The 13775-nt window shown below is 42.4% G+C and overlaps 1 protein-coding gene across 1 annotated transcript in view; it reads right to left on the bottom strand.

Moving 5' to 3' along the window:
* Positions 1-13775, bottom strand: part of Col4a3 (collagen type IV alpha 3 chain) — a 117349-nt gene that overhangs the window by 55791 nt on the left and 47783 nt on the right. The window contains exons 2-9 of the mRNA XM_021635104.2: positions 10404-10460; positions 9008-9097; positions 5198-5242; positions 4068-4112; positions 3338-3400; positions 2658-2711; positions 1561-1587; positions 546-623 (exon numbers count right to left, since the gene is read on the bottom strand). Of these exons, the coding sequence (XP_021490779.2) occupies positions 546-623; positions 1561-1587; positions 2658-2711; positions 3338-3400; positions 4068-4112; positions 5198-5242; positions 9008-9097; positions 10404-10460 (459 nt within the window). The remainder of the gene's footprint in view (positions 1-545; positions 624-1560; positions 1588-2657; positions 2712-3337; positions 3401-4067; positions 4113-5197; positions 5243-9007; positions 9098-10403; positions 10461-13775) is intronic.

Here is a 13775-nt window from a genome sequence, read left to right as displayed (position 1 = left end):
AAGGAGCCTTCTGAATCAGAATGTATATACACAAGCCCCAAATAGCTGTGTTTCCTTGGATCTGTTATGGAATACCTCCAGGCTAGCTACCGATGAACTAGTGAAGCAAACCATTCAGTGTTAAGAGGAGGGAGCTACATTTCAATAAAACTTAAAAAAATATACTGTGTAAATATTTAAACCAGGACGTTCTTTAACACTCCAGTTGCAAGTGGTTGACAGTGCACAATGAAGACCCATCCTTGATTTCAGCCAATACAGAGAGAGGAGAACTCTTCCCTGAAGAATCTTACGTTCAGGAGCAGAGTGACAGAGACTTAGGAAGAGACTAAAAGACATACAAGATGTCGTTTTTGCGTATCAGCATATTGCTTCTTCTAATGAGGTCAATGTTAGAATGGAGGGGTGAGGCAGTCAGTGTAGACCAGGAGAGAAGAAAGAGGGAGGTGGGAAGGAGGGAGGGAGGGAGGGAGGGAAAGAAGGGAAGACAGAAATAGAGACAGAATATGAACATGAAGGAGAGCTCCTTCTGGAAAGCTTTGTACCTGGAAGCCTGGTGCCCCCGGAGGCCCAGGATCACCTTTTCCAGGGAATTCCCTGTCTTCTACTTGAGCAGGTTCACCCTTAAAAACAGAGACAGTCATCAACTTAGTTAATTTTGTATTTTCAATCCCAACCATATTTACTTATTGAAGGTTTTGCTTCCTCAAAGACCAAAGTGTTTAGGAGGAGACGCATTTAAAAATTTTGAAGTTATTCCATTTTAAAGCATTTCTTAAAACTTAAACATTTTGTTAGCTTATGTAAATTATACACATTGGTGAGTTTCAGTATAAATGTTATGTACTTGTACACATAATACATTTTGATCGTATTCACTCCTCTCTACCTGTATCCCTCTCACACTCCTGCTGTTATAGTCCCCCCCATACTTTCAAATCTTTCTCTTTCTCTCTCTCTCTCTGTGTGTGTGTGTGTGTGTGTGTGTGTATGTATATAGCCAATGAGTTTAATTAAGGTTTCCTATAGGACCGTGGCTGAGGGACTATTCAATAGGCGCATGGACAACTTATCAGTCCACCATTGAGGAAAATGTCTCTTTCCTCAGTAACCATTAGCGGCTTACAGATCCTCAGGCAGGGGTGGGGCTTTACAGGCACCTCCTCCGACTTTTGTACTATTTTTTTTTTAACACTGACAACTTACTGCGATAGGAGGAAGGATTAGGAATAATGAATCGTTTCCCAAGATACCCAAATTGGTAGCAATTCCTGACCTACAACATGGAGTCTGGAGCATGAGGTCAGTTCCTTTCTCCTAGATCTTCCCTTCTTAAAAGATGACACGATTGACCCAAAGATCTGTCTATGGTAAGAGTCAGAGGAATTTGCTCAGTAGAAGAAAGTGCTGTGTTTTAATTTCTATGGTACCTGAATTTTTAATGCCAGGACCTGGTGTATGAGGTCGGTTTGTAATAGTCTGTATTTCATTAGCTAACTGAAGTCCTTTTGATACACGTGGTTAGAGACCGTCAGTACCAGTAGCTGACAAATGGCTCACCTTTTGTCCTTTCAAACCATCAGGGCCCTGGGAAAGAAGCAGCAATATTAGCAACTAGAAGCCAAACAAATCCACACACTTGACTTTGTCTCTGCTCTGTTATTTTGCTTCCTGGCACCATAATACTCCTGCCACTGGCTTTCAACGGGCTCAGATCTCCACATTTTAACAGAGCAACACTTTCTTCTTCATCTTCTGTCTCTATCCAACACAGCCAGTCTCTCTTTCATCTTGCCTGCAAATTTGCATCTTGTTCTTCCTCTCCCTATTCCCCAGTTCCTACCCAGTTCCGTCCTGCCATGGAAACACTGCTTTCCAAGGCCAGCCATGACTTCATGTTGCTAAGACCAAGACACCATTCCTTGTACTACTAGACTTTTAGGCAGCATCGGGCTGGGTCATCATTCACTGAAGAGCATCTTCCCCCAAGACTCCCATACCACATTCTTTCTGGTTTTCTCCCTGCCACCAGGGCCTTTCTCCTTTCCCTGCTTGTTTCCCATGACTTAGAAGTTACATGCTAAAGTGAAGTCTGACCTCTAAATCCTGGTCTTTGCTCTCACTCTGAATTGCTAGAAACTTGAGCTTACATTCTCTCCTCCTGTCAATTATTTTAATCTTTATGTAGATATGTCAAAAGTAAAGCAAAGTCTTTTTTTTGTTTTATTTTTAAATTTTTCTTTATTATTTTTATTTATTACAATTTATTCACTTTGTATCCTGGCTGTGTCCTCCTCCTCCTCTTCTCCTGTTCACCTCCTCTCTTCCTCTTCCTCCATGCCCCTCCCCTAGTTCACTGATAGGGAAGGTCCTTCTCCCCTACTATCTGACCCTAGCTACTTGATCTTATAATTCATTCTTTCTCCCTTTCTCTCTCTCCTTCCTTCCTTCCTTCCTTCCTTCCTTCCTTCCTTCCTTCCTTCCTTCCTTCCTTCCTTCCTTCCTTCTTTCTTTCTTTCTTTCTTTCTTTCTTTCTTTCTTCCTTTCTTTTCTTCACTGGCTTTCCCAATGTCAAGAGAGACTTATGTGCACAGCACATGGAATGGACTACTTCCATTCATAATTCATGTCTGTGAGGTGAACTTGGGGGTACTTACCGGGAGCCCCGAGTAGCCTGGTGTCCCTGGAATGCCTGGGAATCCTGGCTCACCCTAGAAGACACGGAAGGTTTGTCAGAATTATTAGTTGTGCTAGAATAGCCCATAGCTATCCCCATGCCTCCTCTCCACCCCCACGGTGAGAAATCTAGGCAAACCAATTCAAATTTCTGATGGCTGCTGATCAGAAGGCTGAGGGCCAAAAACCCATTATATTAACTGAGAATAAGATCAGGGTCTACTGCGTCTCAAATTGTGCGTAAGTGGCAACCTAATTGTGCCAAGAACTTTTTAATTGCTGCTTTTTGGAACTTCAGTGATTAGTTCACTTGTGGCCACCATTCTAGGGACGAGGGGGCTTAGTTAGGACCAAAAGGAGGCAAGTGGGCCTGCAAAGCTCAGGCTTGTCATTCCAAACACTAACTTTGTACTCAAGACTTTAGTCTCTGATCGATATCTATAACCTCTGACGCAAGTAAGAAGTTGAGATTTGGTAGGAGCTGACTCAGAGTTTTCCCTTAAAACCATACATAAAAAGAAATGAAGGAATTCCCATGCAAAGTCATGCTGTGGGTTCTTACTAAGAGAATGTTCCTAGATAGTCGACTTCTATCTCACTACAGCTTTACCTTGATGTAGTCAGCAACACTCTCATCAACCATTTGTGCAAGAGGACATACCTTAGAACCATTGCATCCTGGTAAACCAGCCAGCCCTTGAGGCCCAGGATGGCCAGGGATGCCCTAGAGAGAAAACAAGACTCACTGACTAAGACAGAGGCAGCACCACAAGGCCCAGAATCCTGCAAAAAATGTCAGGATTCAAGGGAAGTGATGGATGATTTTAAACAGCCATTAGCTAGAAATCTTTTCTTAAATGCTTACATAGCAAAGTAAAATTGTAGACTTTAGGTGTGCTTTAAATATCAAAGCAAACAAAACATGTTAACTAAGATAAAGATTGTTGGATAAGATGTGGACATTTTAGACAAAATATATAGAGAACAGAAAATGGAATTACATGACATGCTGTTCTAAGCAGGAGATTAAGGGAGGAAAAAGGAAGAGACACAGACACAGAGGTGAACTATGTTACCGTTCTATGCTACAGACAGGATTGTCAGCTTGTTCTATTGCCTCTTCTCAGTCCTGCGCATGTCACACAAATCCACACTCTGCCATCATCAGTCCTAGGGTGTGTTTTCTTCTTGTAAAGTGCATGTTTGAACTCTTTCCTAGTGTGACTATTTTAACATCTTCAATAAGATAAGCACACGAGTGATAGTGCACACATACACATCACACGCACATATACATATATACAAATCTACACATACATACATGTACACATATACACACACATAAATACACACACACACACACACACACACACACAGTTCTCATTACTTACTGGAAGTCCAGGAGGACCTGAAAATCCTGGTAATCCAGTTATTCCCTAAATGCAAGTAAAAGAAGATGGGGTAGAAACACAGTTAGAAATGCTCATCCTATAAACATAAAGTCATTTGTCATCTCATTAATCATCTTTACAACCAGGTATTGAGTATGATTAGAAAAACAAAAAGACTTGGAAAATATCTTTGCACACCTACCCTTTACACACTTGTAGAACTTTTTGTTCTGTTTTGTGAGAGTCAGCCTCACTGTGTTTGTAGTGTGGGCTGGTCTCAAATCTGAGCACCGTGATATTCTAGGCTGGCTTGGAGCTTGACTTTTCTGCCCCTACCTTTCATTTACAGAACTGGTGTGTGTGAATGTGTGTGCCTCTACGTCTGTGTATGTGCATGTGTGTGTGTGTGTCTCTGTGTGTGCACATGTATGTGTTTCTCTCTGTGTGTGCACGTATATGTGTCTCTGTGTGTGGTGTTGGTGACATATATGCCACAGTATCCTTGTGGAGGTCAGTGGACAACTTTTTGGGAGTTTGTTCTATTTCTTCACCATGTTGAGGCAGGGCCTCTCTTAATATTTCTACCATGATGCACACTCCAGGCTAGCCAGCCCATTTTCCTAGCAACATGTTCTATTTGGATGTATGAGTACTGATTGGCATTGTACGTTATTGAGTCCTTCCTTCCTTCCTTCCTTCCTTCCTTCCTTCCTTCCTTCCTTCCTTCCTTCTTCCTTCTTCCTTCTTCCTTCTTCCTTCTTTCCTTCCTTGGAGTCATGTGGTCATGAGTCATGCTCCCAATCCTCCTGCCTTGTCACTGGAGTGTTCGGATGCTAGGCACCCCATCATGGCCGGCATACTTACAGTCACTTTGTAATTGCCCCCACCTCAATCAGGAACACCACCTTCCTCTCTCTACAAAGTTCTCTTGTGCCCTTCGCCTACCAGCTCACACCTGTCCCTAAGGTGGTTACTGTGATTTTGGCCGCAGCCGGTGGGTAAGTTCTCGTGTTCTCAGGCTCTGTCTGCGGAGGCAGACACGGTGTACCTACTCCCCTCGGACATTCGAGCAACAGTAAGGTAGAAGAGCGTTCAGCCGACTGTCAGGGTGGATGGGTTGGATTACTAACCCTGATGCCTTTGGGGCCAGTGAGTCCTGGAAGCCCCGGGGAGCCCTAGATTCAAAGGGGAAAAGGAAAGGTCAGTACAGTAAAAACCACTTGGCCCCAGTCTTGTTTCCCTCACCGTGTAGTTTTGCTCTCATGATTATTTCATTATAAAGTTTGATCACTTGCTGCTTCCAATAAAGTACCAGGTGGCGCGGACAAATAGAACTACATTTAAACCCTTGCTGCTCAAGGGGGGAACAGGGACCAATGGCCAGTGACTAGGCACAAACCTTCGAGCTTGGTGTAAGCACAAACATCTCAAACATCCCCACTCCTTTGTTCCCTCCCAGGCCTATAGAGTCACAGTCCACATTTAAATAGGATTCTGTTGGGGTTCCCCTGGGCTGGAATGTGCTGTGGGCCTGTAAAAGATCCACCTTAGCCAAGCAGCTGCTGAGGTCTGATAAGGAAGAATGCCATGATTACAATAGCAAAAAAAGACCAGCAAGCGGTGATTCTGTGCAGAAGAAACACTTTATAGTGAAATGTGCAGACACGAGTAAATAAATAAGAGTGAGTTCTGCCTGCGCCAGAGATAGTATTGCCTCCAGCGAGCAATGAATCTTGGTTTGAGGACCCCTTTCATATCGAATCACCTTAAATGGAGAATATTTTAACTAAGCCACTTGCTGTGAAAGTTCCATTGTTCAAAAGCTATTCTCATCATTCCAGAGAGTTTCAGTTTTTATTTTTTTTTCATTTTTAGGAAAGGCTATTACAGAGTCTCCTGAGATTGGACTATCAAGGCCAAAGTCAGCCGTTCCCTTCTGAGGTGAAATTCCTGAATGCAAGGTCATGTTCAAGGCTGTCTCTTTTCCCTGTGGGAGCTGTTTGGTGTTATGCAGAGGGCAGAAAAGAAGACAGACTTGCAGGTTTTACTTCTCTGTTGTAAATCTTCTCATGCAGAAAATAATACTGAGAATGCTGAGAATGAAAGCTTATAAATCTGAGAAAATAGTTTGGCAAGATTTTATTGTTCTCTGTTTTTTTTTTTTTGCCTTTGATAAGGTTCTCCTTTGGGGTTATATGTATCTATAAATCTATAAGCTATGCCCGAAAATAAGATCTCATGATATGACAGGTATTTTCTGTGTTAATTTTATGGAATATTTGCACATCATGCAATCCACATGAAGTATGGTGATAACTCTGTAACTGCAATTTGTATTCCTAAAGAAACGCTGAAGCCAAGCAGAGTAGAGTGCAGACAATAAAATAAAAAAGGAGTCCTGGCTGGGCCACGCTGGCACGCAGCTTTAGTCTCTGCACTTGGGAGGCGAAGGCAAGTGGATCTCTGTGTTCAAGACCAGTGTGGTCTACAGAGTAAGTTCCAGGACAGACAGATAGCGCTACACAGAGAAACCCTGTCTTAAAAAAACCAATAAACAAACAAACAAATGAATGAGTTAATTAAAGGAGTCCTTGGCTAATCTACCTGCAGGCTTCCCATGTCGGAAATCCTTTTACCAGTGAAACAAAGAGCAATCCAAAACCCAAGCCCTGAAAGTAGTCGATGGAAAATTCCATCTCAGCGCAGAATCTGAGTTGTGTGTGTGTGTGTGTGTGTGTGTGTGTGTGTGTATGTGTGTAAGCCAGATTTGGCATTAGGTGTCGTCCATCTTATGGAGTCTATCACTCTGCATCTTATGTTTTCCAACATAGTTTCTCACTGACTTGAGAGTTTATCAACTCATTGCCTGTTTCTGTCCTCCACTCCCAGCCCTGGGCTTACAAATGAAAGAGTGCTAGGCCTGGATCTGAACTCAGGTCCTCATGCTTGTGTACCAAGCACATTTTACATTGTGAGTCACCTCCCCATCCTAGCATGGGAAGAAGAAACAGAGAAAGAGAATGCTGACGTGGATAAGATAGACAGAAATGGCAGAATGTCTGAGAACCAGGTTTGGTTTTATAAGCTATAAGTATGGGTTCAGTTGCTTTGGTGCAGTAAACAGATACTTGGCTCTGCCTTCAGTGCCTGGCTTATAGCTCCTAAACTCCTTTATTCTCCCTGAGAGATCGAGGCACAAGGATTGTCTCTAGTCCTAATATTTGATTCATGCAAAGTTTCCAGATTCCTTGGAATTCCCTGGCACATCAAGAGACACACCTTTTGCTGAGGGGATTTCTGATGGGCTGCTGGCCGGTCACCAAAAGGCCAAGCCCTGATTAGAAGTGTAGACACTCTAGCTGCCGCTCTAGGGAGCAGGGAAGTGAGAGACTGGATTAGGAGTGGATCCTCTCTCCTAGAGGAAGCCTTTGCGAGGATCCCCAACCCGAGATGATTACAGAGAACTCTGGGCTGGTGGGTATCCATGTGCCCGGATGGGGATAGGGGCACCTGCCCTGGGACCTTCTGTGTATCCTATGCTCTTGCCCATCTGTCTGTTCACGTGCATCCTTTAGAACAAAGCAGTAAACAGACAGGTTTCCATGAGTTCTGTGTACTTGGCATCACAAGGTCAATAAAATACAGGAAGGAATAATCAGGGGCCAGTGCTTGGTATAAGTAAATGCATCATTTAAGCATTATTTTAATATATATGTCAATACAGCATGGAATTTAAAAAGACTCCACAAACATCAATTACAGTTATCTTTTAGAGCTCATCAATTCACAGCTTGCTGGAGGCCACTAGACAGGGGAGTGAGTTTGTTTGCCTGACAACCCACATGCCCATCTAGCTAATGTCCCCAGTAGGAAGAAAGACAGGCAGATTTAGTGGTTCATGGTTATTTAGTAAGTCTTCTTGGCTATTTATTGAAGCAAGGCCTTTGGCATATCAAAGCCTTTAAGACAAAGATGCATAGCAAGCATGAAGGGTGGCAGGCTCTGCTACAAACCTTAGGAGCCCACAAACAAAGAGGTGGATGAGGAGGCAGGAAAAGAATGAGGGGTAGGGGACAAAACAAAGGCAGACAGATGTTTCCAGATGCACCTAATTTGAAATAGATCAGAGGTTTGTGTGGGGGTTAGACACAAAAGCACCCCAAGTCGTCGTCATTTGGAAGTCACTGGTGAGGTTTGCGGGAATGTTTTCAAGGGAGGAAGCCAGAGGCCAAGTTTCACCCACAAGTACCACATTGACTCTTCCTTTAAGAACCTGACCTCGGGCTGGAGGGATGGCTCGGAGGTTAAGAGCACTGGCTGCTCCTCCAGAGGTTCTGAGTTCAATTCCCAGCACATGGTGGCTCACAACCATCTATAATGAGATCTGGTGCCCTCTATTGGCCTGCAGACAGAACACTGCATACATAATCAATCAAAAATCAATTAATCTGAAAACAACAACAACAACAACAACAACAAACAAACCTGGCCTAAAGAAAAGACAACATAGAGAGTATGGTTAGAAAATCTACGTGAAGTTGTATTAGATAGCAGCATAGCAAAAATATTTACATGGTTCAGCATTGAAATAGAAAGCCAGCATTAAAAAAAGCACAATTCATAGTCCCCTTAGAAATGACTAAGATCATGGTGGGAATCCCAGTGGTCAGGGTACGCGTGGACGGACAGGCCCGCAGTGAAAGGGGAAAGACCTCATTTTCCCATGTAAGAGAAGCTTGGCTGGATTCTCGGGTGGCAATTCACTGGGACTGCCTGTGTACTAACGCGGTTCTGAAAGCTTAGCTGAGCTGGGAAACCAAGAATGTCGTTTTGATCCACCAGGATGGGGGATTCTCTTCACAGTCCGCAGTGGCCTATGTCGTGGGCATGAAGAAGGGGGAGGGAGACAGAAGATTCACCAAGCACGCAGGCTGACGTACCTTGGGTCCCTGTGGTCCAGGCAAGCCTTCAGGTCCTGGAAATCCTTTTTGACCAGGAAATCCAGGGAGCCCAGGAAAGCCTTTCTCACCCTGTGAAAAACCAAAAGGAATCAAGAAGCTAGTGGCAGTCATCCAGCAACACACACTGCCGTACCACAGCCTTTATGACACTCTTCCTTTGGATCACGGGGTCAATAGTTAGAGCTCTACTGAGTGCTCTATGACTATAGGCTGCAGACGACCCATGTCTTTAGAGGCGTCTCTCAGATGGTAGACCTACTCCAGGTAGAGGTTAGAGGAAAGGGGCCACTAGTTGAAGGACAGAGTGGGGAAGTGCTTTGTAGGAGTGAATAACACAGAGTTTCCCCAACACAAACCTCCCCATGAATGGGAATGCTAGAATTGGTCTTCAATAGCCAAGGCTGCTAGTTAATTTGGCCAATTTTGTTACAATTGGCAAATGCAATAAATAAATAAATAAACAAACCCATGGAAAACATCAAAAGTCTGCTATTTTACACTTTCATAGGCGAGCACATCCAATAAACAGAAAGAGGAGGATTTGCTAGAGCCTTTTCACCACTCAGTTACTCTCATGTCTTACATCTGCATCACGCCTAAGCTGAGACTCAGCATATACAAGTTCAAGTACAAAGAGTGAATCCCAGAGCAAATGTGAACACTCTACAATCATAGCTTTGGGGAGACCCTAGAGCAGGCGAATTACATGTATAATATCTGTACAGGTATATGTAAGTTGTGTTATTTAAAGTGCTCAAAATATTATTTCTTTGGAATTTTTTTAATAGTTACTCTTCAATACTATTGAACAATTAATTAACGTCTCCGAGGAAGGTGTTTGTAAACAAATAAAAATACTTTAGCTCTGCCTCTGTCTCGATTGTCATAAATTGCGAGTTAATGGAGCGAACTGATGACATTTCACAGCATTCCTTTTCCTTGAATTCTGCAATGGCGAGAGCGCTGCTGCCGATTTGGCCACCAGGGGGCGGTCTTATCCCAGCGCTGCGGCACAGCTTCTGTGGGTTTCCATGTTTACATCGAAGAGAGACGCTGAAGTTGTTTTAATTTCTCTCGTGTTTAGCAACATTATAAATATAGCGTATTCTAGGGAGGCTTCTTAAAATGTTCTTTTTCTGCCAATTTGCTACTTATTCAGCCAAGAGAGTTACAGACTAACTGCCAGTATTTACACAAGTTAGCTGAAGCTTCCTAGAAGGCTTTCAACATTGTTTAAGGTTAATGTTTGCACACAATTACTTTAAAGGTGGATTTAGGAGACTCGGTAACATAGTGATGATCTCTGCTACAGAAGGGTGAAGTGTGACAGGCTCAAGGCACATCTGGTGTGAAGAGGCAGCGGAAGTTCTCTTACCTTGTCCCCTTTGGTCCCCATGCAGAGGCACTGGCCTTTGCCTTTGCAGACACAGCCCTGGGAAGAGCAAAAGAGGGCAGTTGATGCAAACCCATTATCCACACGATGTAGCAATAAATCAATAAAAGTGAATAAAAAAATCATAGAAGTGCCAAATGACATAGAAATACATATGTATTATCTGAGTAGGAACGTAGGTAATTTACTTGTGGAAAAGGCAAAGTATGCTATCCCTTCCCTTTTCAATGATAATAAAAGTTGAACTTTATGAAACTGCCATTGTTGTAGGTGTAAAGTGGCCTAATATTGGCATATTCAGCAGAATACATATGTGTGTGTGTCTCTCTCTGTGTGTATGTATGTTTGTGTGTGTGTGTGTCTGATTTTGTTTCAACGCATATTTGTACCTGGCGCTCATGTGTGCAACATACCCATATATTATGACCGAATGCATTCCATTTTCTACGTGTAGTTTCAAGCTTTGCTTCCTTGAAATAGCATTCAAGACTGGTTTAAGAATATTAATGTCCAGATACCCAGAGGTGGCAGCACCTGTCGTTAATCCCAGCACTTGGGAGACAGAGGCAGGAGGATCTCTTAGTTTTAGGCCAGCCTGGTCTACAGAGTGAGTTCCAGCACGTCCCAAACTGCACAGAGAAGCTCTGTCTTGATAAAGCAAAACTAAAACTACATTAACAAAAAACAAAAACAAAAAACAAAGAAACCCCAAAACGTTGATGTCCGCTGTGTGTGTCTTTAAAACATGCATTTACTATGTTGAGTTCAGAATGATCTTTCTTATGCAAAGAATGAAAAATACATCACTGAGCTATGGAAATTCTATCCTATCTAGTCACCCTAGAATTTACATACAAATCAACAAATATTACCTCCCTGCAGAAAAACAAGGAGAAAAATAGTTATAAGTAGTAGATTTAATATGTTCTTTGACACACATAATATTTTGTATGGTCATATATGAATCATTTCCTTAATTGTTTTTTTAGTGAATATGAACTGCATATTAGTTTGTTTCTATAGAAAAAATATGATTGATAATTGATAATATCAATTGATAGTAGTTTGATGCCCTAACAAGTCTAGGAGAGGAGACTGGTAGTGAAATTACAAAAGAAAACAGGGAATTCTATTTGTGTAACTGAAAGGGGAAAAGGGTCTCAAATGCAATTAACTGAATGTGTTTCCTTAGGTGAGGACAGGAGGCTTTTCTGCCATTCACAGAAGAGGGTGGGCGATGATTTTCACTCTTCCCACCCTTGTCACATTCATACACTGTGATTTACATGAACAGGAGGTAACTGCCCGAGGCATCCGTAGTCTCCAGGTCTTTGCGGTTTTCCTCCAAGGTGTCTGCAGTGATGAAGACCCATCCTAATGACTCAACCTTGCGTTTCTGGATTTTTAACTGTCTATATTCTGGTCAGCCATGTCTTTAACTGCACTCTTATTAGCAGTGGGCTCCCTGAACATCCGTGTCATCTGGAAAGCTGTCGGGAGGGCAGATTCTCAACTCTCCCCTAGGACTTAACCGAATCAGAAGCTTTGGGACCAGTTCCCAGGGATCCATTTCATCAAGGCCTCTTTGCTGCTGGTGATTTCTTTCTCACAGCTGACAACTCCATCTCTGAGTGAACTTGACATGCTATGGGCAGAGTGTCCTAACCACTGACCTCAGGTAGAGCGTTTATGGAGGCCCTGGCCACTGTCCTCAGCTGATAACAAGAAGCTCTGCTTCTCACAGACACCTGGATCCTGAGCATCTGGTCTAGGGAAGGGAAGAACATGATGGCCATCCTCTAAACCTGAGAATATTAGGTGGGGCCACGAGGCAGGCTTAACTCAATTTTATTTTGTTTGTTTTATCTATTATCTATCTGTCTGTCTTCTATCATGTATTTGTTGTCTATCTATCTATCTACCTATCATCTACCTCTCATCTATTTGTTTTTAAGTAATAGTCTTCCAGCCTCTACTCTGGAAACCTTCCAGCTTCAGCGTGAGCAGAAGCATCCTTGCCGATTTCCTTTAGTGCAGCCCTCATCTCCTATTCACTCTTTTACAGAAACTTGGTACTTTCATGTTTAATGCACATTTCTTTTCCTGATGTCCCAGGAGAGAAGGAACTGTCCAGCAGGAGCATGCCCAACTGACATGTTGTTCATGTCAATGTCCTGCTTGTGCTATATATCCTGAACAAATTCTGGGCTGACTGGACGGAGTGAACTCCACTTGAAATGTTAAGGCGCAGGAATTATATGGCTGTTGTTGGACCACTGTGACCAAGGTGCTCTGTGTGTGTTTGGTTTATGGACAATTGTGATCAAGGTGAAAAAGAGTGAAGTCAGAGCCCTTGGCTATTTTAACATGTTAAAACTGACACAAATGGATTCATTTGTTAGTTGCTTGGACTGAAAGAGTTTTAGAAAAGCACTAAGTCCTCATGAGGCAGTGCAATAAACACTTATATACTGTCTCGTTTAAGCTCAACAGCTGTTGGTATAATTCCTCCATTTCCCTCTGTCTTTGTTTTCTCCCTCTTTACGCCCCCACAGAGAGAGAGAGAGAGAGAGAGAGAGAGAGAGAGAGAAAATCACTCAAAAGTAGACTGCATGCAAGCTGACATGTCACCTCTAAACAAGCATATAGTGTCACCTAATTGCAGCAATAAAAGTAATAAACCAAAATGGATGTCATTTTATCATACTATTTATTAGAGGACCATAGTTTCATTTAAGATTCTTAATGATGGTAGAAGATTAAAAGCTGGTTAATGTCTAGCAAATCCTTGATTTTATAGTAGAGATTTGTATGCTACGTGTGTGTACCTTCAGAGAGCAGAGAAGTACATATGATTTCCCAAAGTTGGAGTTATAGGTGGTGATGAGGCCCCAACTTGAGTGCTAGGAGTTAAACTTGGGTCTTCTGGGAAAACAGAATGTTCTGAACTACTGAGCCATCTCTCCGAGATTTAATCTCAATTGACGTGTTTTCTCTAACTTAAAAAAAAAGCTGTTTCAGCCACATTTTTTTTTTAGAAAAGAAACTTTCTCTCAACAACAACAAAAGTATTATATAAATAGTATTATATATAGTTTTATGGTTTCATTGCAGCATTGTGGATAGTATGAGAGTCTTGCGTAGCCTAGAACTGAGCCACTTTTCCAGCCCTTCAGTTTTATTTTCATTAAATCCTTCAATACTGTTTTCATAGAATCATATTTTCACCCATTCATTTAATCAAGTTGTTCCTCAACATTTAATTAACTCGCTTCAGCTTCATGACAATCCTGTGAGCTACAGGCAAAATCAGAGTGGGAATAACGAACTCTTGCCAACTCTAAAAGCCACAGA

The sequence above is a fragment of the Meriones unguiculatus genome, chromosome 15, assembly GCF_030254825.1.
Source record: "Meriones unguiculatus strain TT.TT164.6M chromosome 15, Bangor_MerUng_6.1, whole genome shotgun sequence".
Taxonomy (NCBI): Eukaryota; Metazoa; Chordata; class Mammalia; order Rodentia; family Muridae; genus Meriones; species Meriones unguiculatus.
The sequence above is the reverse complement of the archived record's forward strand: the minus strand, read 5'-3'. Positions and strand labels throughout refer to the sequence as shown.